Source organism: Felis catus, chromosome B3, assembly GCF_018350175.1.
Source record: "Felis catus isolate Fca126 chromosome B3, F.catus_Fca126_mat1.0, whole genome shotgun sequence".
Taxonomy (NCBI): Eukaryota; Metazoa; Chordata; class Mammalia; order Carnivora; family Felidae; genus Felis; species Felis catus.
In genome coordinates, this window is record NC_058373.1 from 39,932,268 (window position 1) to 39,955,480 (window position 23,213).

The 23,213-nt window shown below is 40.2% G+C and overlaps 1 protein-coding gene and 1 long non-coding RNA gene across 4 annotated transcripts in view; one reads left to right on the top strand and one right to left on the bottom strand.

Moving 5' to 3' along the window:
- LOC109500628 overlaps positions 1 to 15,558 on the bottom strand; it is a 60,772-nt gene extending 45,214 nt beyond the window's left edge. The window contains exon 1 of one of the 2 annotated variants that reach the window (XR_006599119.1): positions 15,425 to 15,558. This is a non-coding gene — a long non-coding RNA (uncharacterized LOC109500628). Of the gene's footprint in view, positions 1 to 14,284; positions 14,770 to 15,424 lie in introns of those variants that run through there. The other variant, XR_006599118.1, reaches the window with a different exon arrangement.
- Positions 14,814 to 23,213, top strand: part of CLPX (caseinolytic mitochondrial matrix peptidase chaperone subunit X) — a 40,651-nt gene continuing 32,251 nt past the window's right edge. The window contains exon 1 of one of the 2 annotated variants that reach the window (XM_003987034.6): positions 14,814 to 15,065. In XM_003987034.6, the coding sequence (XP_003987083.1) occupies positions 14,987 to 15,065 (79 nt within the window). In that variant the 5' untranslated portion in view covers positions 14,814 to 14,986. Of the gene's footprint in view, positions 15,066 to 15,462; positions 15,722 to 23,213 lie in introns of those variants that run through there. The other variant, XM_019832224.3, reaches the window with a different exon arrangement.

The window sequence follows — 23,213 nt, forward strand, 5'->3', positions numbered from 1 at the left end:
GGGTAAGATGTAGACTGCCCTTCTCCCAACCCCTCCAGAATCTGTCCAGAGGACAGAAAAGAGGCCCTGGAGCCTGGGGGAAGAGAGGGCATCATTTATAATCAAGATAAAAACTTTCTTTGATTTCCTGGAGTTGCAGCTCCTCTTGGTCACCTCTGGCCTGGACTGGACGTTTACACTCTTGGAAGAGTATCTGCCCAGCTCCCAAGGGTTTGCTTCATAATCAATTAGAAATTTCTCTGGCTGAGGACCCCATTCTCATGAACTCCAAGAAAGTGAGTGAATGCAGGGCTGGGGCCTAGTGGCCTTGTGATTATTCCTTGACCTGCTTCCAGACTACACTTCTCAGGGAGCAGCCATCATTGACTATTTGGGAAGCTTGACTGTCCTTGCTGAGGGGTCACTCTTTAGCTAACTGCAGAACAGATGCCTCCCTGCTTCAGGAGTGAGTGCATGGTGCTTCAACCTGACAACCCAGTTCCCTTCAAACTCACAAAGAGGAGGTGCTAGGAAAAGTGAGCTGATTGGGCTCTCACCCCATGCCCTTCCTTTTCTGTTTTCCACTGAGGTGCTGAATAAATGGACTTCAACAGGTGGTAAGTGGTACCTGATGTTTTTCTTCAGTCACCAAATATTTATTGAGTGCCTACTGTATGCCAAACCATGTGTGCAAGCAGAGAGGCTTTCATGTGTATATAAAATATGCTACACATGGTGGCACCAGACTTGGAGGTCTTGTGGTCAGACTTGGTGGTCAGAGGAGGTTTCTTGGAGGAGGTGACATCTAATTTGAATGATAGCTAGGAGCTGGTTTGCTGAAGATATGGCTGTCAGGCTCAATGGCACAAGCAGAAAACAGCTTATGCAAAAACAGGGGTAGAGGCTGAGAAGGGATGGCAGATAACTCTCTTTCAGACAAGGAAACACTATCAAGTGGAACTCATGTTACCTAATTTCTAAGCATCTTGCTTCTAAAGACAGATGTGCTCCCTGCTAGCAGTGTGACTTTGGTTTCCCCAAGACTTCATTTTCCTCATCTATAAATGAAAGAGTTGGTTGTATACTTAAAATATGATGTTATATGTCAACTATATCTCAAAAATGAATGAATGAATGAATGAACAAATGAATTTTTTTAATGAAGGAGTTGACCTAGATTAGAAACTAAACCATCTCTAAAGTCTTTTCCATGATTTTCAGTGAGACTAAGAGAACAGTTTCTTGGATGCCTCTGCTTCATCAAACTGCTGATGATTCATCGGGTGTTTCCTTCCCCTGTGGAGACTCTACACACGGGGTGGACAGAACATTCGTTTTAGAAAAGCCCTGGGGTTTCAGTCTCAGCCTGCTGTACACAGGCTGATCAGCCAGTTACCAAGAATGAACTGTATAAGGATGCATACCAGATGGCAGGGAGAAAGGGCATAATCAGATAGGCTGCTTTTGTTTCCAAGCATGGACATTTTCCAGGCAGAGTGCTGTCTAGAGTTTAGACAGCTTTAGCAGCTGAGGTGATAGAGGAAAATATCACCAAGATGTCAGGACAAGAACGGTTTGGAAAGATTGAGAGGACTTAAGCCAATTTGGAGGAGGAACAGGGAAGGTGGGAGTTTCAGGCAAAGGGACAGCTAGAGCTGAGGAGCAGGGGTGGGACTGCACGCTGAAGGCTTTTGCTACAAGTAACAGGGGGTGCCATGTTAGCAGACATCATGAAGGATGGAATCGGGCACTGCAAAGCCATCAGAATCCAGGTCATCACTCTCTCTGGCTTTGATTCTCTTTTATTCTCTCAGTGGTTTTTGCTCTCTCTCAATCTCTAACTCAGTCTTGTTGTACATGCTTTTTGTCTCAGATTTTCTTTGTTTCTAGCTCTCTGTCTTAGCTTTCCAGGTCCCTCTGGCCAGTCTATTTCTCAGCCTTTCCCTGTCACAGTGTGGTCTCTACTCTGCAGGATCCCTTAGTTTCTCTTTGCAGATCAGGTTTCTCTGCTCCCCAGGGTTCATAGGAGAGGTGGTCATCTCCTCAAGTCAAAGAAGAGCTCTGCTCTAAGCCCCGATTCCTTGAAGAGAGCAACTTATTGGCCCAGTTTGAATCAGCACTCCATCTCTGGTCCAATCAACGTGGCCATAATGGGGGGTGGGGGCATTAAAGGGCAGTCCTATTATACAGTGATGGTTGCTGGGGGAGGTGGCAGAAATTCAAGAAAAGGAATCCTGATGAGTTGTGGAGACACCCCAAAAGGTGAATACTTCAGCGGGATAGTGAGCAGATAGTGGGTTTACTGGGAGCTTAGGATTTTTCATTTCCAAACATCAGGGGATTTTAAATACATTGAATAAGATCTGTGTGGTACCTGTTTTTTGAAATCTGTAGAATCTTTTCTCGTGACCTAGTACTTGGTCAGTTTTGGTAGTTTCTTTGTGCAGCTGGGAGAAAACAAAGTGTATTCTCTAATCATTGGGTGCCGGGCTCTACATAGAACCATTAACTCAAACTTGTTAATTGTTCAGTTCAGTTAATAAGGCATGTGTTGAAATCTTCTACTAGATGGTGCATGTAATTTGTCCTTGTGATTAAATTTCAGCTTTATATATTTTGAAGCTCTTTTAATGGATGCATATTAAGTATTGAATCTTCGTGCTTTCTTGCAAGTTTAATTTTTATCATTATGTAGTTACGTTCTTTGTTCCTATCATGCTTTTTTGTCTAATAATATAGCTCCCAACTTTCTTTGGATTAGTAGCTGCTCATATCTTTTACTTTTAACCTTCTGTATCCTTTTATTTATTTTTATTTTTTAATGCTTATTTATTTTTGAGGGAGACAGACAGGTGCAAGCGGGGAGGGGCAGACAGAGAGGGAGACACAGAATCTGAAGTAGGCTCCAGGCTCTGAGCTGTCAGCACAGTCAAACACCAGGCTCGAACTCAAGAGCTGCAAGATCATGACCTGAGCTGAACTGACTGAGCCACCCAGGCACCCCTCTGTATCCTTTAAAAGATGTGTTTCTTGTAAGCAGCATTATAGCTGGATTTTAGTTTGTTTTAGTAAATCTAAAAATCTGTATATAACTGGTGAGTTTATTAAATACATATGGTGATTATAGTTATGTTTAGATATGATTTTACCATCTTACTTGATGGTTTCTTTCTAAATCACTTTTTCTCTTATTGTTAGGTTTTGGATTGAGTAATATTTTTCTTATTCTATTTCTTTTCCTTATACTAATTTGGAAGTTTTACACTTTTGTTATTCTTTTAGTGCTTTCTCTTGAATTTTTATTATATATGGTGATTGTAACAAAGTCAAAGTTAGTTGTATCTTCAACCCTTAAACTATTTTAGTATTTTTGCTGCTCAAAATAAGCATTTATTATTTTGTACAATGTTTGTTTAGGTTTATCTGTTTATCACCTCAGACCTTGTTTTAAGGCCATTTTTCTTCTTCCTGAAGAATACCTTTTAGAAATAATTTTAGGGAAGGCCTATTGTTGGTAGAACAATAAGGTTTTTAAAATTAAAATATAATCCACATACAATAAATTCACAGTCCAATGGATTTTAGTGTATTCACAAAGTTGTTTTGTTTTAATGTTTGAGAGAGAGAGCACGCATGAGTGGGGGAGAGGCACAGAGAGAGGAAGAGAGAATCTCAAGCAAGTTCCACGCTATCAGTCTAGAGCCCAGCGTGAGGCTCAGTCACACATTACCTGAGCCAAAACCAAGAGTTGGACACTCAACAGAGTCACCCAGGTGCCCCTACTGTATTTACAAAGTTGTAAAACCACCATCACTTTCTAATTCCAGAACATTTTTATCCCAGAAAGAAACCCCATACCTATTAGCAATCACTCCCTATCCCTCCTCCACTGAGCACCTGGCAAACCACGTTGTCTTTGTGAATTAGCCTATTCTGGACATTTCATATAAATGCAACCATACAGTATGTGGTCTTTTATGTCTGGCTTCTTTCACTTAGCATAATGTTTTCAAGTGTCATCCATGTCCCAGCATGTATTGATATTTTGTTATTTTTTATGGTGGAATAGTATTCCATTGTATGGACATACCACATTTATCTATCAGTTGATGAGTGTGTCTACTTTTTGCCTATTTTAAATAATGTTGGCATGAACATTCATATACAAATTTTTGTGTGAAAATATCTTTTCAGTTCTCACAGGTATATACCCAGGAGGGGAATTGTTAGGTCATGTAGTAACTCTATGTTTAACTTTTGTCAAATTATTTTCCATGGCAGCTGCCTCATTTTATAGTCTGACCAGCAAGGGTATTCTCATTTCTCCACATCCCTGCTAGTGTTTGGTATTTTCTGTTCTTTTAATTGTTTTAATTTTTTAATTCTTATTTATTTCTGAGAGAGATAGAGTGTAAGTGGGGGGAGGGGGAGAGAGCGAAGGAGACACAGAATCTGAAGCAGGCTCCAGACTCCAAGCTGACAGCACAGAGCCCAATGTGGGGCTCAAACCCACGAACTGTAAGATCATGACCTGAGGCAAGTTGCTCAACCAACTGAGCCACCCAGGTGCCCCTTTTTCTACTTTTTTAAGTGATAGCCATCTAGTGAGTATGAAATATCTCATTATGATTTTGATTTGTTATTTCCCTAATGGCTAGTGATGTTGAGAATCTTTTCATATACTTACTGGTCATTTCTATATCTTTGAAGAAATGTCTGTTCAAATCCTTTGCCTATTTTCTTAATCTGTTTGGGTTGCTATAACAAAAATACCAAAGACTGGGTGGCCTATAAGTAACAGAGATGTATTTCTTATTGTTCTGGCAGCTGTGAAGTTCAAAATTAAGGTGCCAAAAGATTTGGTATCTGGTCAAAGTCTGCTTCCTGGTTCACAAATGTGTGGTGCTAGGAACAAATTTATATAAGGGTCCTAATTCCATTAATGAGGTCCCTACCCTCATGTCCTAATCACCTCCCAAAGACCCTATCTCTTACTGTCATCATATTGGGGATTAGGTTTCAACATACAAATTTGGGGGGCACACATTCAGTCTATAGCACCTATTTTTAAAATTAGGTTATCTTTTTATTGTTGAGTACTAAATACTAGACCCTTATCAATACTTGATTTGCACATATTTTTTCCCATTCTGTGGCTTGTTCAGTTTCTTAACAGGGTCCTTTGAAGCACAGAAGTTTTTAATTTTGTTGAAGTCTTATTTACTTATTTTTGGTTGCTTATGCTTTTGGTGTCATATCTAAGAAATTGTGGCCTAATCCAAGGTCATGAAGTTACATCTATATTTTCTTCTAAAAGTTTTATAGTTTTAGTATTTGCATTTAGGTCTTTGAATCATTTTGAGTTAATTTATGAATAGATATTTAGCTATAGATCTAGACAGAGATGATATATAGATCCGACTTCATTTGTATATAGATATCCAGTTGACCCAGCACCATTTGGTGAAAAGATTCTTCTTTCCCACTGAATGGGTTTGGCACTCTTGTTGAAAATAAATTAACTGTAAATGTGAGAGTTTATTTCTAGACCCTTAATTCTATTCTATTGCTGTGTATATCTACTCTTATGACAGTACAAATCTGTCTTGGTTACTGCAGCTTTGTAGTAAGTATTGAATCCAGGAAGTATGAGTCCAACTTTGTTCTACCAAGTTTTTATTATCTGAAATGTCATTTTGTCCTAATGCTTGAAGATAGTTTTGCCACTATACAAATACTAATTTAATTGATCCATATTATTTTATTTTATTTTTTTATGTTTTTTTACTTTTTGAAACAGACAGAGCACAAGCTGGGGAGGGGCAGAGAGAGAGGGAGACACAGAATCTGAAGCAGGCTCCAGGCTCCGAACCGTCAGCACAGAGCCTGATGCGGGGCTCAAACCCACCAACTGCAAGATCATGACCCGAGCTGAAGTCGGACACTTAACTGAAAGAGTCACCCAGGCGCCCCTCCTGAACTTATTATTGATTCTTTAAAATACTCATATGATAAATTTTCATTCTATGCAGTAACATAAGAGTTGGCATATATGTTCTTAGAGAATTTTCTTTTTGTAAGCCCACCAATGCAATAAAAAATGTGTTTCATCTAAGACAATCTAATAGTGAGTCTTGCAGAGCATAGGGCAGTCGTTAAATGCATGGCGCTAGAAGCAGGCCATCTGTGTTCAAATACTGCTTCTTTTATTAGCAATGCAATATTGGAAATTTATTTAACCTCTGTATGTTTTAGCTTCCTCAACTATAAACTTGAGGAAATAATACATACCTTATGTAGCTATTATGAGGATTAGTTGAACATATACATGAACATAGTATATATTAGTTACTGGCATATATAGTAACCACTACATAAATGTTTGCTGTTATTACTATGCGCCCACAGCTGGAAATGAAAAAGACTGAAAATGTGTTCAGATTTAACAAGGTGATACTTCATTTTTGTGGTATTGGAGGAGATTCATTTGTTCTACAGAAGTAGTTTTCCAGAAAATTCAATTTTATTACCTCTCTTTAAGCTCCAAATTTCAACATTTTGATCTATTTTGAGTAGAAATCTTCAAAAAAAAATTTTAATGTTTATTTACTTTTGAGAGAGAGAGAGAGAGAGAGAGAGAGAGAGTACAAGCGGGGGAGGGCAGAGAGAGGGAGACACAGAATCTGAAGCAGGCTCCAGACTCTGAGCTGTCAGCACAGAACCCGAGGCAGGTCTCAAACCCACGAACCATGAGATCATGACCTGAGCTAAAGCCAGACCCTTAACCGACTGAGCCACCCAGGCACCCCTTGAGCAGAGATCTTTGTAAGAAAGCATATATTCTATCTTTTTAAAAAGAGAAATAACACAATTGAATCTTTCTTGATGTATCAGGAATGTAATTATGAATGCCAATTATTATGGTAGTACAATAAAATGGCATCAAGGGCTGATATGATATATAAGAAATTTGACCAATACCAGATAAATTCAGACTATATACTCTTCTTATTAAGTTCTTGCTTCCATTTTTCTGTTTCCTTCTTTTTTGTCAGACTCTTAGAAAACTCTTTGGTTGTGATTAATTCACTTGCTTCAAGTGCCTCTCCTCTTTGTAACGTACTCACTTGTGGGATAGAGATACATATGACCAAGTCAATATTTAAAATGAATAAAACAGACTCAGGCTCCTGGGTGGCTCAGTCAGTTGAGTGTCCGACTCCGGCTCAGGTCATGATCTCGCGGTCTGCGAATTTGAGCCCTGCGTTGGGCTCTGTGCTGACAGCTCAGAGCCTGGAACCTGTTTCGGATGCTGTCTCCATCTTCTCTCTGCCCCTCCCCTGCTCATGCTCTGTCTCTCTCTCTCTCTCTCTCAAAAATAAATAAACAAAAACAAATGTTAAAAAAAAAAAAAAAGAATAAACAGACTCAAAGTGAAATCCTGAATGCCTGGGTATGAGCAAAGCACATGAACTTTGATGTGCCAGCTTTGCAACATTTATTTTGGTGACTCAAAGCCTTTTTTCTTCATTTCCTCAGTATTGACTAATTTACCAATTACTAATTTACTACTTTACACACAAAGCCTAGTGGCTGCTTGTGTATAAATAAATACTGCTTGAAAATAATAAATGATTACAATTGTTACTGAAGTAAATATCACTTTTATTATCTAATATTATGCCTAATGTATGTTAATTGCAAACTGAAAAGGACTTATAAACCAAGGGTCTACTTCCTCTTTCACCTCTCTCTTTCAGTTTTTCCTTTTTTCCCCCAAGTCTTTATTTAAATTGTCTTTCAGTTTTTCATTTGAAATCAAGCAAGCTCCTTACAACACTGAGGTATAATGGAGTAGGGTGAGGTCATCAACAAACTGGCTAAGAAACACAACTAAAAGGTTTTTTACAGGCATAAAAGGAAAGCCCTAAATTACAGCATTGCACAGTAAAAAAGATCTCTATTATTTATTAAGTACCTACTGTGTACTACAGGTCAAAGAATCATTTATTCCTCACATTTAACCCAGGAAGTCAAGAGCATCCAATTTATAGTTGAAAAAAAAACTAAAAAAAAAAACAGGCTTATAAAGCTCAGTAACTTGCCAGAAGTCACACAGCTGGTAAGTAACCCAGCTGGAATCACCAGTCCTTCTCCCTCTGACATCTTTGCCCTTTAGAAAATACTAAACAAGGATTTCTTGGCACTGTCTTCACGATTTGGTACACCAAAAGTTCCAAAAGATTAGCTTTAAGAACACTCCCCTCACCTTCACCCCTTCTACCCTACGGATTCAAAGAGGGAAACTTTGGTGAGTTAGTGCCACCTGCTGACCATCTTCCTGAACATCAGGATAAAGGACTGTCCTCTAATCAAGGACAAAAGGGGCCTTGTGCTATCTGAAGTCATTACCGGCCGGCCCCCAAGGGCAGGCCCAGGAGAGTGGTGAGCACCCTCCTATAGACCCCTTGGTCTCCCTACAATATCAAGGCTGGGCAGCTGCTCCCTGAGGGGAAAAATGGTAGCAACTGGAGAGAACCTAAAAAAGAGACAATAAGAAATAAAGGCACAGGTTTCTACCACCACAGTGCAAGTGCACTTTATTCATTTCTGCAAATAAACCTTAGCATCTCATGATTCTAGCAATAAAAATAGATTTCTGAGGGGTGCCTGGGTGGCTCATTCAGTTAAGCGTCCAACTTCAGCTCAGGTCATGATCTCACAATTTATTAGTTCAAGCCCCGCATTGGGCTCTCTGCTGTCAGCACGGGGCTCACTTTGGATCCTCGGTGACTCTTTCTTTCTGCCCCTCCTCCACTCATTTTCTCTCAAAATAAATAAATAAACTTAAAAAAATCTTAAAAAAAGATAGATTCCTGAGCCCCACCACAGACTATTTTATCAAAACCTTTAGGGGAGGAGCCTACATATATTTTAACAAATACCCAGGTCGTTCTTAAGAGAAGGAAGGATGGGGGATCACTGCCTTCATGGAATGGCAGCTTTTTAGTCCCTGATGTGAGATATCTCTGGGTAGGGAGGGGAGACTCTGCTGACCCCTTAAATCTTATCAGATTTTGTAAGAGGATACAGACAAGTAACAGAAACACTCGTGGAGATTAGGGTGAGAGTCCTGGTTCTGCTGTGACCTTGGACAAGTGTTTTTAAACCCTCTATGTCTTAATTTTCTCAGCTGCCAAGACCAGAACGCAGATAATAACAATACCTTACTGTGTTGCTATGAAAATCAGATGAGAAAGTAGGTGGGAAGTAACTTTGTAGAATTCTACACAATGTTGTTAGTATTATTTTGAGTCCCAAACTACCTACAAGCACAAACCCCACTTTATTTTTTGTCCTTATTTTTTTAAATATAATTGTTAAGTTCTTGTTACCTGACTGGTAGTATCAATGTCTGCTAATCTAAAGGATCAGTGTCCAGCCACATAAAAGAAATGTCTTTATTCAGGGGCACCTTGGTGGCTCAGTCGGTTAAGCATCCGACTTCAACTCACATCATGATCTCACAGTTCATGAGTTCGAACCCCGCATCAGGCTCTGTGCTGACAGCCTGGAGTCTGCTTGGATTCTATGTCTCCCTTTCTCTCTGCCCCTCCCCTGCTCGTGCTCTCTCTCTCTCTAAAATAAACATTAGCCAAAGTATGGAAAGAGCCCAAATGTCCATTGATGGATGAATGGATAAAGAAGATGTGGTATATATATACAATGGAGTATTACTTGGCAATCAAAAAGAATGAAATCTTGCCATTTGCAACTACGTGGATGGAATTAGAGTATTACGCTAAGCAAAATTAGTCAGAGAAAGACAGGTATCACAGGGCTTCACTCATATGACGACTTTAAGACACAGAACAGATGAACACAAGGTAAGGGAAGCAAAAGTAATATAAAAACAGGGAGGGGAACAAAACATAAGAGACTCTTTTTTTTTTTTTATTTTTTATTTTTGGGACAGAGAGAGACAGAGCATGAATGGGGGAGGGGCAGAGAGAGAGGGAGACACAGAATCAGAAACAGGCTCCAGGCTCTGAGCCATCAGCCCAGAGCCTGACGCGGGGCTCGAACTCATGGACCGCGAGATCGTGACCTGGCTGAAGTCGGACGCTTAACCGACTGCGCCACCCAGGCGCCCCCATAAGAGACTCTTTAATATGAAGAACAAACAGAGGGTTACTGGAAGGATTGTGGGAGGGGAGATGGGCTAAATGAGTAAGGGGCATTAAGGAATCTACTCCTGAAATCATTGTTGCACTATATGCTAATGAATTTGGATGTACATTTAAAAAATAAAAATAAAATAAACATTAAAAAAATTAAAAAGAAATGTCTTTATTCGGAAGATACAGTGATTCCCAAAAGAATCACGGCTCTCTCAGAGGCTGTACCAGAATCTCTGGTGGAGAAGGTGAGATTTTGATGTTTATCAAAAAGAGTCTTTGGTTTAAGAAGCAATGACTGAGGAACACAGTTTTAAAATCAGAAGACTTGGGGCACCTGGGTGGCTTGGTGGGTTAGGCAACTCTGGATTTCTGCTCGGGTCACGGTTCATAGGATCAGACCATGCGTCAGGCTTGGGTTCCACAGAGCCTGCTTGGGAGTTTCTCTCTCCCTGCCTCTCTCAGCCCCTCCCCCCACTCATGCTTGCTTTCTCTCCCTTTCTCTGAAAATAAATAAACTTAAAAATAAAATGAAATCAGGAGACTTGGACTCTATTTCTCTCTCTGTTTAGACTCATTATGTGACGTTGGATGAGTCCCTGACTTTTTATAGGCCTGTTTCCTCATCTGAAAAATCCAGTGCTAAATTGGATGACTTGCTGACTCTAACCTATAAAAATCTTTTTCACTTAGCAACTCATAATGTTCAAAGTCCTGGCAGGTAGGATCAAATATAAAAGAGAAAAAAAGAATTTTATATAAAATGCAGACATAAAAAGTTATGTGCTTTCAGCTATGTAGGTTATAAAAGGTAAATAACTCAGGATAAGGAGTCAGCTACTTGAATGAAACTATTTGAGCTGGAAAATTGCACTTTCTTTTTTAAGCATCATTAACCTGTCAGAAAAGAGTTGAAAGTAGATGTGATATGGAAGTATTTTGTTCCAAAAAGCTGGTAAGATGTGACTATGCAATGATATCACATTCCTAGTTGAGGATCCATTTTATCACAGGGAAAGTCTCACTCTGTGCTTCCAAATCCAGAATGTGGAGGAATGACCTGAGAGTAACCTGAGCAGGGGTTGTCCACATAGTGCCAAGTGAGAGAGGAGGTCTTAATGTGCCTCTGGAGCCTCATTGCTCTTTGCCCAGACAGCTATGTCCGCTCCATCTTTTAGCTACCTGGCCACACCTTGGAGCAAGAACACTGTCCCAACGTGTGAATTTCAGGTCAGGGAATGTACACTTATAAAATGGAATACGCTCCTTTATCAAACAGCAAAGTAGTTCCTAAAGACTGGTCCTTTACGTTTGAACCCTTTCCCAAATAGAAGTTATTTCATTTAAACTTGACAACCTTCTGTGCTCCAATACCAAATGGGAAGTTTTGGTGTATCCCCATGGTACAAGTTCCTCAATCTAAACACTGCTGTAAGACTTACACCATTAAAGAGCCTAGCACAAAGTTAGTGTCCCAATCCATGCTTGTTGGGAGCTGTTCCTAATAATCCAGGTAAGTTCTGTCCCACCGAGCACCGAATTGGGATGATGCACCAAAACTACCAAATTCATGTTGTCCGTGTGATGAAAATATCACCAGTCTGGTGCCAAAGCCATATGACCCTTGTTCACATTGCTGAGAAAAAGTTAAACTGAGTTGGGTACAGCTCTCTTTGTTTTGCACTTTCTAGGGCAAAGTCTATGTGCTGCTAATCAGGCATCTCCTAGGAATTCCTTCTGGGACACTCATCAGTTGGATTAACCATTGTATAAATTTGCATTTGTATCCATTAACACCTCTTTGTCAACTATAATTTGCTCTGATTATATGTAGGATTTTCTAAAAACACCACCCCAGGTTTCTGCCAAGCAAAAGCACTGTTGGAAGAGGAGTATTTAGTCAAGTACTTACTGATTTTCTACTGTGTATTTAGCCCAAGTATATAATGAAATACCTGCCTTCAAAGAGCTCCAAGTCCAGTTGGGAATACAGGCTAAACACAAAACATCAATCCATAAATAAAATTAAATGCTTCATCATTCTGGTAATAATATAAGGATATATGACACAACAACGTAAGGATATTTCTGTCATACCAGTAGCATATGTTTTTGTTTTACATGCTTACTGTCTATCTTATCTTTCCCCCACTGGAATGGAAGCTCCATGAGAGAAACATTTTCTTTGATTCAATGCTATTTCCTCAGTGCCTGGCATATAATTGGTGTTCAATAAATATTTGTTGAATTCAAATTTCTCAAGAGTCAGAGAAAGGAAAGCCTCAGGTGAACCTGAGCTATGCTTTTATTCAGCTTGCAATCTATAGGCTTTAACTTTTTTTTCCCTTTTTCCCCCATTTATTTATTTATTTATTTATTTATTTATTTATTTATTTTTACATATTTTTTTAATTTGAGAGAGAGAGAGCACGAGTAGGTGAGAGGGGCAGAGGGAGAGAATCTTGAGCACGGAGCCTGAAGCAGGGCTTGATCCCACAACCCTGGGATCATGACCTGAGCCAAAATCAAGAGTAGGATGCTCAACTAACTGAGCCACCTAGGTGCCCCTTGCAATCTATAGGGTTTTTTTTTTTTTATTAAAAGCTTATTTATTTATTTGGAGAAAGAGCATGTGCAAGTGGGTGAGGGGCAGAGAGAGAGAAAAAGAGAATCCCAAGCAGGCTCTGCACTGTCAGTGTGGAGCCTGATGCAGGGCTCGAACTCAGGAACCATATCAAGACCTAAGCTGAAATTGGATGCTTAACCAACTGAGCCACCTGGGCACCCAACCTATGGGTTTTAGGAACAACTTCTTTATTTGTATAAGAAGGAAATTGCATATATGAAATAGAAGTGGGGTGGGATGAAAGGAATTTAAATTGGGTGTTAGGGTCAACGTGACCTAGTTAGCTCCTTGCTAAAAGAGCTTTGTACTAGAATCAATGGTTTTTGAACACTGCTTATTTATTTACTTACTTACTTACTTATTTAATATGAAATTTATTGTCAAATTGGTTTCCCGAACACGGTTTTAAAGCAGAACAATTCTGGGGGCGCCTGAGGCCTGAGTGGCTCAGCCGGTTAAGCGTCTGACTTCGCTCAGGTCAGGATCTCACAGTTCGTGGGTTTAAGCCCCGCGACGGGCTTTGCTGATAGCCTGCTTCGGGTTCTGTGTGTATTCTCTCTCTGCCCCTCCCCTGTTCACACTCTGTCTCTCAAAAATGAATAAATGTTAAAAAAAAAATTTTTTTTTAGCAGAATAATTCTGTCTTGGAACAAAACCCCAATAAATGAAATAGATAAAAACAGAGCCGCTCTGATTGATGTAGGGGTGGCATGGAGAAGGAGACAAAAGAGGTCCACCCTTTTAAAAGTCTCCTCACCCTCACCACAGAGCTATGGCTTCTGAGGGATTGTAGGAACACAATTTTAAAATACTGGATTGAGGAAACTTAAGAGTCTCTCCTCTCTTGAAATTCTATTAATAGAGGCAGCTAAGGAATACCTGCGCTACCTTCTGGTCTCTACCACTTTAAGTTGAAAAGATAACAGGAGTCAACTCCCTGTGAGAGAAAAACACAGAACACGTGTGGCCTGGGCCAAGGCCAACGCCCCTCCTCATGGCCAGACCCAGGGAACCAGATGCTACCTTTCTCTGATCCAAGAATAATGAGGGCTAGATAACTTGTGTGACTGGACTTGTCCCTTTTCTCCCTACCCCCCACCCCCCTCCCTTCACCTAAGCTCATAACTAAAGGCATCCAAGCGCACATGGCAATTTTCCTGAGCGTTGGAGTTGCCAAAAATCTTAGCAAATATTCACAAAATCTTACAAAGTAAATAGTCTGGTGCCAACCAAAATGTACAGTCAGATTCATTTGTCACTATCCTCCACCTTGTACACCTGCTTCAGCTGTCCGGAGAGGAATCAGCCCTGCAGACGCTCAAAGGTTAACAGAAAACTATTTACTAGGGTGTGATCAGCTTAAGTCCTTAAGGGAACCGACAAAGGATCACTAAGCATCCAGGGACTAATAACAGCTGGAAGAGTTACCACTTGGTTTGAGAGAACAAAGAAAGAGAGCTGTCTGCCAACAGCTCTTGTTCGGGGAACTAAGTAAAAATACCTCTTCCACGTTGTAAGTGAGGAAACTAAGAAGATAAGGTAGAGAAGATGTGGAATCGCCGGTGGAAGAAACTTATTCAATTTGAAGCGTCCAGCAGCAGCCAAAGGATTTTAAAGAGTCCGGCGGCCAACTAAGCCACCAACAGGTCTCATTATGACCTTCCCCGCCACAAACCGAAAGTTGCCAGGAGTTGGGACTACAACTCCCGGCACGCATCTCCCCGCATCTGTAGCACTTTTCGATGATAGGAGAAGGGGCTTCCGGAAGCATTGCATGTCGGGAATTGTAGTTATCCCAGTGGGGGGTCGGCCGTACGCCGTAGCGTGCTCACTGGCGCCCAGGTTACCGCCCCCCTCCCCTCTCCGCTCTTCGGCGTATCACCCACGTATACGCTGAGCGCGCCCACACCCCCTCCCTAGGCCTAGGACGCAGGCGCGCGCACGCTCCCCGGGCTCGGTAGGCGGAGGGGGTGAGGGTAAGAGAAGGAGGGGGAGGGAGGGAGGGGGGTTAAGTGTCTACAGAGTAGACGGCAGTCGGGCACCGAGAGCGCGAAGGCCTGGCTCCCAGGCGGTGAACTCTGCACTGAGTCTGGGGGCCGGCGGGAGGGTCCGGAGCCAAGTCAGCGCGCCCTGCGAATAGGAGTCGGGCCGCTGAGACCGGAGGGCAGCCGGGGGCTAAAGCCCCAGCCTAGGCCCAGCAGAGATGTCCGGCTGCGGCGCTTGTAGTTGCGGCGCCGCCGCCGCGCGGCTCATCACCTCCTCGCTCGCCTCCGCGCAGAGAGGTAACGAAGTAGTCCCTCACGTGAGCCAATGGCCCAGGAGTGTACCGGCCGGGGGTGGGGATCCCGGGGAGGGCAAGAGGTCTACCCTGCCTTGAGGGTGTGACGGGATGCGCGGCGTTTCTCCTGGCACCCCCCCTCCCCCACTTTAGGATGGGGTTCTGCCAACCTCTGGAGCATCTGTTTCTCAAATTTGAAGTAGACCCCTTCTGCTCGCCCGCCCGCGCGCGTTCAGGCCTCTTGACTTTGGAGCCGGAATGTGGCCACTTAGCAGAAAGCCTGGAAGAGGCACAAAATGCTCCTTTCGTTAAAAAGTGCCCCACACCCTACTCAGGTCCGCCGGGCACTGCCGCCTTCCCTACCTTCGGCTTTTCCTCCGGAGCCCGGTCGGGTTCCTTTCCGGCCTGTCGGGGGCTCCCGGAAGGGCCCGGGCGAGGGGCTGCTACTGTTGAAGCCCCCCTTCAGGGCGCCGAGCCAGCTGTCCCAGACGCAGGCCGCGCGAGACCCACGGTGTCACTGTCATTGTGCGGCCGCTTCCACCGGGGCATAAGCGGGGCTCATGGCCCTCCCGGAGCCGGGAAAACCTCACGGCCCGCAGGGAAGCGGCCGGGGTGGAGAAATTCTCGTAGAAGTTGTTTTTGAAGTACTTCAGTGTCTCGGTTGGTCGTTTGCCGGTTTTCCCAACTTGCCTGAGATAGTTTTAAGGATGGCGCTTGTTTACCTTTACTTTGTTTATCAGGAGCTGTGAAAGAGTGTCATACCAGTCAAGGGATTCCGGAACAGAAACCATTTTCCTCTTCCCCCAAATCTGAGTGTCAGACTACAGGCTGGATTCTGTTATTTTATTTTGACTTGTCAACTAAATAAATAAAAAAGGCCCCCTTTTCCTGTATTTTAGGTTAATTATAAAAGCTCCTACCGTATACTTAAGGTATCTCTTTCGACAGTTTATTTCACAAAGAGGGATGAAATGAAGTAATGTGGGCAGAAGCATTTATAAAGTGATACTTAAATGTAAAGGAGTGAAGTTAGTCTCAAGACATTGTTAAACTTGAAGAACTCCAGGAATTTGAGTTGGAAACATGTGAAAGTGACATTGAAATTCACTTATTTGACGTCTTTTTTTGAGGGCCTAATGTGTGCTGGGCCCTGTCTTGGTGCTGGAGATAGAGTGAATAAGTCCTCAACTGCAAGTGTAAATCTACTGGAGCACACAAAGAATAATATCATTTCTAGGAGCTGGGTAAAAGGTGTGTGTTCTCTTTGGGCAGAGAAGGCTTCTTTGACACAGTTCTTCATCTGTTTCAATCAATTTTCCGGTAAAACTATGAATCATAGGCGGTGTGTGGTGATTTAAAATTTTAATGAATCATTAGGTGAAGCAACACAAATTAATGGCTTATTTAGGTATTATTATTTGTTACTATAAGTTTGCCATAAGTTTTCAGAAGTGATCAAACCATTTTTACTGTAAAGGAGTAAATTAAGCTTAAAATACGGGACATAACCTCATATCATTATAGAAGTTAATATTTTTACATGACAGTGAAACAGCTTGGTTTTCACATCAATTTAAGACTTTTTTTTTTAATTTTTTTTTTCAACGTTTATTTATTTTTGGGACAGAGAGAGACAGAGCATGAACGGGGTAGGGGCAGAGAGAGGGGGAGACACAGAATGGGAAGCAGGCTCCAGGCTCTGAGCCATCAGCCCAGAGCCCGACGCGGGGCTCGAACCCACGGACCGCGAGATCGTGACCTGGCTGAAGTCGGACGCTTAACCGACTGCGCCACCCAGGCGCCCCAATTTAAGACTTTCTTAAGGCTTCATTACACAAAATGTTTCTTTTCCGTAGTAGAAACTCTAAGATTATACACTAGTCTTCAATATAGAGATTTTTTTAAGGACTTAAAAAACTCCAGAAAGGTTATTTTTATTTAGGATTCTTGAAAAGAGGAAAAGGGGCAAAAGAGGAAAATCAGAATTGAACTTCAGTTAATTATTCTTATAAAAATAAAGTTAAGAATTTCAAAAATATCCATAAACAAAAAATTTAATCAAAATAGTCTCAACAAGAAATTATACAATGAAGTAAGAATAAAAAGATTTCAGAGCTCTCTTGAAATATAATGCTATTCTCTATCTCTGTTTGTCATGTTAGACTTTAACATTTTTAAATGGATGGCCCCTGGGTGGCTCAGTCCCTTAAGCGTACAACTCTTGATTTTGGCTTAGGTCATGATCTTGAGATGGAGCCCTGAGTTGGACTCTGTGCTGAAGCCCTGACAGCTTGGAACCTGCTTGGGATTCTCTCTTTACCTCTCTCTCTGCCCCTTCCCCGCTTGCTCATGTGCAGTCTCTCTCAAAAATAAACATTAAAAAAATAATAATAAAATTTTTATTTTTTCTTTTTTAAAATACAGAATCTTTTTTTTAATGTTTATTTATTTTGAGAGAGAGGGAGCACGAGCACGCGCAGGGGAGGGGCAGAGAGGGAGAGAAACAGGATCCTAAGTGGGCTCTGCTCTGACAGCGGAGAGCCTGATGCGGGGCTTGAACTCACGAACCAAGAGAGCATGACCTTAGCCAAAGTCAGACACTTAACTGACTGAGCCACCCAGGCCCCCATAAATAAAAATTTTAAATGGTAGTTTGAAGAAAAATTTGGTAAATTGTCATACTAGATACTGGATCTGTTTTCTTTTCCTGGTGGGCTATGTGTATCCTATTTAATGTGTTTTTTCACACTATGCTCTTTGAGTGAAACTTGTAGTAAAGGAGAAATTTTAAATATTTTTTTTCTACCCAAATTGCTGGTATTTTTCAATTTGTTATCTATTTTTGTACATATGTGTAAATACATACGTATTTTAAATGTGCTTTGCATACAGAACAATTAACATTCTAAATATGTGCATTCAGGAATGCTTGATTCCATTAACGCAACTCTGAATGACAGTACTTGGTCTGAATTTGGCTGTGAGAATTGTGGAATCACCTGTAATTCCCTTGATTTTTGGCTCCTTTAAGTTCATGTCCAGTGAAAGGGTGTCACCTCATGAGGGTGTAAATGTGAAGATGCTCAAACATGTTGGTGCCCATCATAATTTTCATGATAGTTGCATAATGTGCCTATCTTAACAGGTTTTAGCTAGATTTTAAGTCTCGTTATTTAAATACAATACAAATTAGAATAAATGTTAGAGAATCTTTATTTCTGGAATCGCAAACTATTTCTTGATAAACATTTCTCTTTTCTTGGCATATTCCTCTTCAGACCAGCAGACTAGCCTTGCTGAAAACCCATGAAACATTTTTAAACTTGAGGAAAGCTATTATAGGAGTGATGGTATTTTTCTTTATTAAGAAGTATTCAGAATTCAGGAAACAATAATGGGCATAAATTGAATTTTTAAGACTAATAAAAGCAGTAAGCATCTACTGAGTTGATTGGCACTGTTTGTTTTTGTTGAAATTTTTTTCCAATTTTTGTTAGAGGTCTTTAGAGGCTAGGTGGTTAAGCAAGCATTTAACTTGATTTGCCATTTCATCAATTGTTATACACTTAAATATTGTCACTAGAGAGAGATGATAATTTAAAATTTTTCATTAGTTTCTAAAATTTAAAAATTAGTTTATCTTTTAAGCTGAATCATTTATGTTTTTAGAGAAAGCTTGGTTTAAGATTGAATATAGAAATTCAAATATTTAAAAGTTGAATAAATTACTCTGCTAATTCTTAATAGCTCTAAAATCAAGGTACCTTATTCTGCTGCTTCTTTTTAAAGCAGATCTAAAACTCAAAGTTTGTAAAACTTTGTAAATGGTTTTGCTTTTAACTGTCTTCTCTTGTTGCTGCCAAGTATTCTTTCGAAATATACTTTTCAGAAATACTTCCCTTTTTGGCTTTTGTAGGGGTTCTTCACCTGAAGTTCACAGGCCTCCAGAGTGTCCAGGGATAGAATTCAGAAGTTCCTGTAACTTTATTTTCACTAATCACTAACTGAAATGTAGCATTTCCTTCAATTTTGAACGTAGGCAACAACCCACAGTAGTATTAGCAGTATCTATGAATTTGTTACCAATCAAAATCACAAATATTTTTGTCATGCTACAGTTGTTCATATCTCAAAAAATCGTTTATACTTTTTACTACTTTGAAATCATGGTAGTTATTTAAAAAGCTTTTAAATCTTATTTAATTATGTTAATTAAAAAGCATATTTTATTTTATTTTTTATTTTATTATTATTTTTTTCCATCATAAGTGTACTCTTTAACCCCCAACACCTATTTCACCAATCCTCTCACCCACCTTCCCTCTAGTAACCATCAGTTTTGTTCTCTATATTTAAGAGTCTGTTTCTTTGTTTCTCTCTCTCTCTTTCTTTTTCCTTTGCTCATTTGTTTCTTAAATTCCACATGAGTGAAATCATATGGTGTGATCTGACTGACTTATTTTCCTTAGCTTAATACTCTCTAGGTTTTTTTTTTTGTTTTTTTTTTTTTTTGTTTGTTTGTTTTTAACATTTATTTTGAGAGAGAGAGCGAGTGAGTGAGCAAGAGGGCAAGGGGCAGGGAGAGAAGGAGAGAGAATCCCAAGCAGGCTCTGTGCTGTCAACATAGAGCCCAATACAGGGCTCAAGCCATGAGATCATGACCTGAGCCAAAATCTAGAGTCAGATGCTTAACCCACTGAGCCACCTGGTGCCCTAATACTTTCTAGTTCTATCCATGTCTTTGCAAATGGCAAGATTTCATTCTTTTTTATGGTTGAATGAGTGGTGTGTGTGTGTGTGTGTGTGTGTGTGTGTGTGTGTGTGTGTGTATCATCTCTTCTTTATCCATTCATCTATCGATAAACACTTGGACTGCTCCCATAGTTTGGTAAATAATATTGCAATAAACATAGGGGTGTATCCTTTTGAATTAGTGACTTTGTATTATTTGGGTAAATACCCAGTAGTACTGGGTACTGGATCATAGGGTAGTTCTATTTTTAATGTTGTGAGGAACATCATACTGTTTTCCACAGTAGCTGCACTTGCTTGCATTCCCACGAACAATGCAATAGGGTTCCTTTTGTTCCACATCCTTGCCAATGCTTGTTGTTTTTTATGTTGTTGATTTTAGCTAATCTGACAGGTGTCAGGTGATATCTCATTGTAGTTTTGATCTGTATTTTCCTAAAGATGACTGATGTTGAACATCTTAGCATTTGCCTGTTGGTCATCTGGATGTCTTCTTTGGAGAAATGTCTGTTCAAGTCTTCTGCCCATTTTTTAATTGGATTGGTTTTTGGGTGTTTAGTTGTATTAGTTCTTTATATAATTTGGATACTAACCCTTTATTGGATATATCATTTGCAAATGTTGTCTCCCATTCAGTGGGTTGCCATTGACTGTTTCCTTTGCTGTGCAGAAACTTTTTTGTTGTAGACCCAATAGTTTATTTTTTGCTTTTGTTTTCCTTGCCTCAGGAGACCTATCTAGAAAAATATTGCTATGGCTGATGTCTGAGAAATTACTGCTTGTGCTGTCTTCAAGGATTTTTTTATGATTTCAGGTTTCACATTTAGGTCTTTAATCCATTTTGAGTTTATTTTTGTGTGTGGTGAAAGAAAGTGATCCAGTTTCATTCTTTTGCATGTGGCTGTCCAGTTTTCCCAACACCCTTTGGGATGTTGACAGTTGAAGAGACTTTTTCCCATTGTGTATTCATTCCTGCTTTGTTGAAGATTAATCGACCATATAATTTTGGGTTTATTTCTAGGTTTTTCTTTCTGTTTTATTGACCTATGTGTCTATTTTTATGCCCATACCATACTGTTTTAATTACTGCAGCTTTGTAATATAACTTGAAGTCTGGAATTGTGATCTTTCCAGTTTTCTTTTTAAAGATTGCTTTAGGTATTTGAGGTCTTTGGTGGTTTCATACAAATTTTAGGATTGTTTGTTCTAGTTACTTGAAAAATGCTGTTGGTATTTTGATAGAGATTGCATTAAATCTGTAGATTGCTTTGGATAGTATGGACATTTTAACAATATTTGTCTTCCAGCCCATGAACATGGAATGTCTTTCCATATCGTTGGATCATCTTGAATTTCTTTCATCAGCGTTTTATAGTTTTCAGCATACAGGTCTTTCTTTCACCTCTTTAGTTAAGTTTATTCCTAGATATTTTATTGTTTATGGTGCAATTGTAAATGGGATTGTTTCCTTAATTTCTCTTCCTGTTGTTTCATTTTTTTGGTGTATATGGAATGCAACAGATTTCTGTACTTTGCTTTGTATCCTGTGACTTTACTGAATTCATTTATCAGTTCTGGTACTTTTACGGTGGAATCTTTAGGGTTTTCTACATGTACTATACATGTCATCTACAAGTAGAGTTTTACTTCTTTTTTACCAACATGGATGCCTTTTTTTCTTTATTTTGTCTAATCGCTATGGCTAGGACTTCCAGTACTATGTTAAATAAAAGTGGTGAGAGTGGACATCCTTATCTTCCCCCTGACCTCAGAGGAAAAGCTCTCCGTTTTCCACCAATTAAGTATGATGTTGGCAAGAAGCATATTTTAAAAATATTTTGATAACTACTTCAATACAGTTGGTTTCCTTTGTTATGTATTTTATTCTATACATTTATAAACATTCTGAGAAGGGGTCCATCTGTACCCTTCACCAGACTCCCAAAGGGGTTCATGGCATAAAAAGGATTTAAAAATCCTGGTTAGGTTGTTACAGTGATTTCTGTGAAGATTTTATAGGATTGGTGAGTGACTAATCATTTACACTGTTCAATACAGTAGTTTAAAAAGTGTGGTCCCAGACCAACATCATCAGTATAACCTGGCATTTTGTTAGAAATGCATTCTTGATGGGGGTAGGGGGCACCTGGGTGGCTTGGTGGATGGAGCTTCTGACTCTTGATTTTGCCTCAAGTCATGCTCCTAGGGTCATGGGATTGAGCCCTGTGTCAGGCTCTTCACTGAGCATGGAGCCTGCTTAAGATTCTCTCTCTCTCTCTTTTTCTCTCTCTCTGTCTCTTTTTCTCTTTGTTTTCCCCTCCCTCTCCCTTAGCTGCTTCCCTGCCCCCGCTAAAAGAAAATAATTTATCCTGCTTTAAAAAAAAAAAAGAAAAGAAATGCATTCTTGGGGGTAACCTGGATGGCTCAGTCAGTTAGTTAAGTGTCCAACTTTGTCTCAGTTCATGATCTCACAGTTTGTGAGTTTGAGCCTGGCATTAAACTCTGCTTAGAGCTCGGAGCCTGGAGCCTGTTTTGGATTCTGGCTCTCTGGCTCTGTCTCCCTCTCTCTCTCTCTCTCTCTCTCTCTCTCTCTCTCTGCCCCTCCCCTGCTTGTGCACAGTGCACTCTGTCTCTCGCTCTTGCTCTCGCTCTCTCAAAAATAAACAAAACAAAAAAAGAAATGCTTTATTGGATCCCACCTGCAACCTTCTGAGTCAGAACCAGGGAATACCCCTTGCAATCCGTGCTATGCATAGAATGTTAAAACTGCATCACAGCCAGCCAAGAAATTCTCAAATTTAGAAATTTAAATGACATGAACATGTTTTTCAGACAGTATTTTTTTATGGTAACTGTATGATTGCATTGGTTTTATATGTTACTTGGTAAGTTATTTAAGTGAAGGACTTATTTTTCTTTCTATTCAGAATAAGTAGACTTTGAAAGGTTCTTGTTCGTAATTTTTATTTCTCTTAAATTTTTGAAGATAATTTATTTTCAGCTTATTTTCTAATAATATTAGCGATGATAAATTGTTAAACAAAATTTTAAAAGATGTATTTTAATTTTTTTTTTAACGTTTATTTATTTTTGAGACAGAGAGAGACAGAGCATAAACGGGGGAGGGGCAGAGAGAGAGGGAGACACAGAATCGGAAGCAGGCTCCAGGCTCTGAGCCATCAGCCCAGAGCCCGACGCGGGGCTCAAACCCATGGACCGGGAGATCGTGACCTGAGCTAAAGTCGGACGCTTAACCGACTGAGCCACCCAGGCGCCCCAAAAGATGTATTTTATTGTAAATGGGAATTAATACACTGTGTGTGATACTTGAAGGTTAAGTTTTATTCTAAACATCCAAGTACATAGTCTGATACAAAGCTTGTTGTAACTGTAGTTTTTT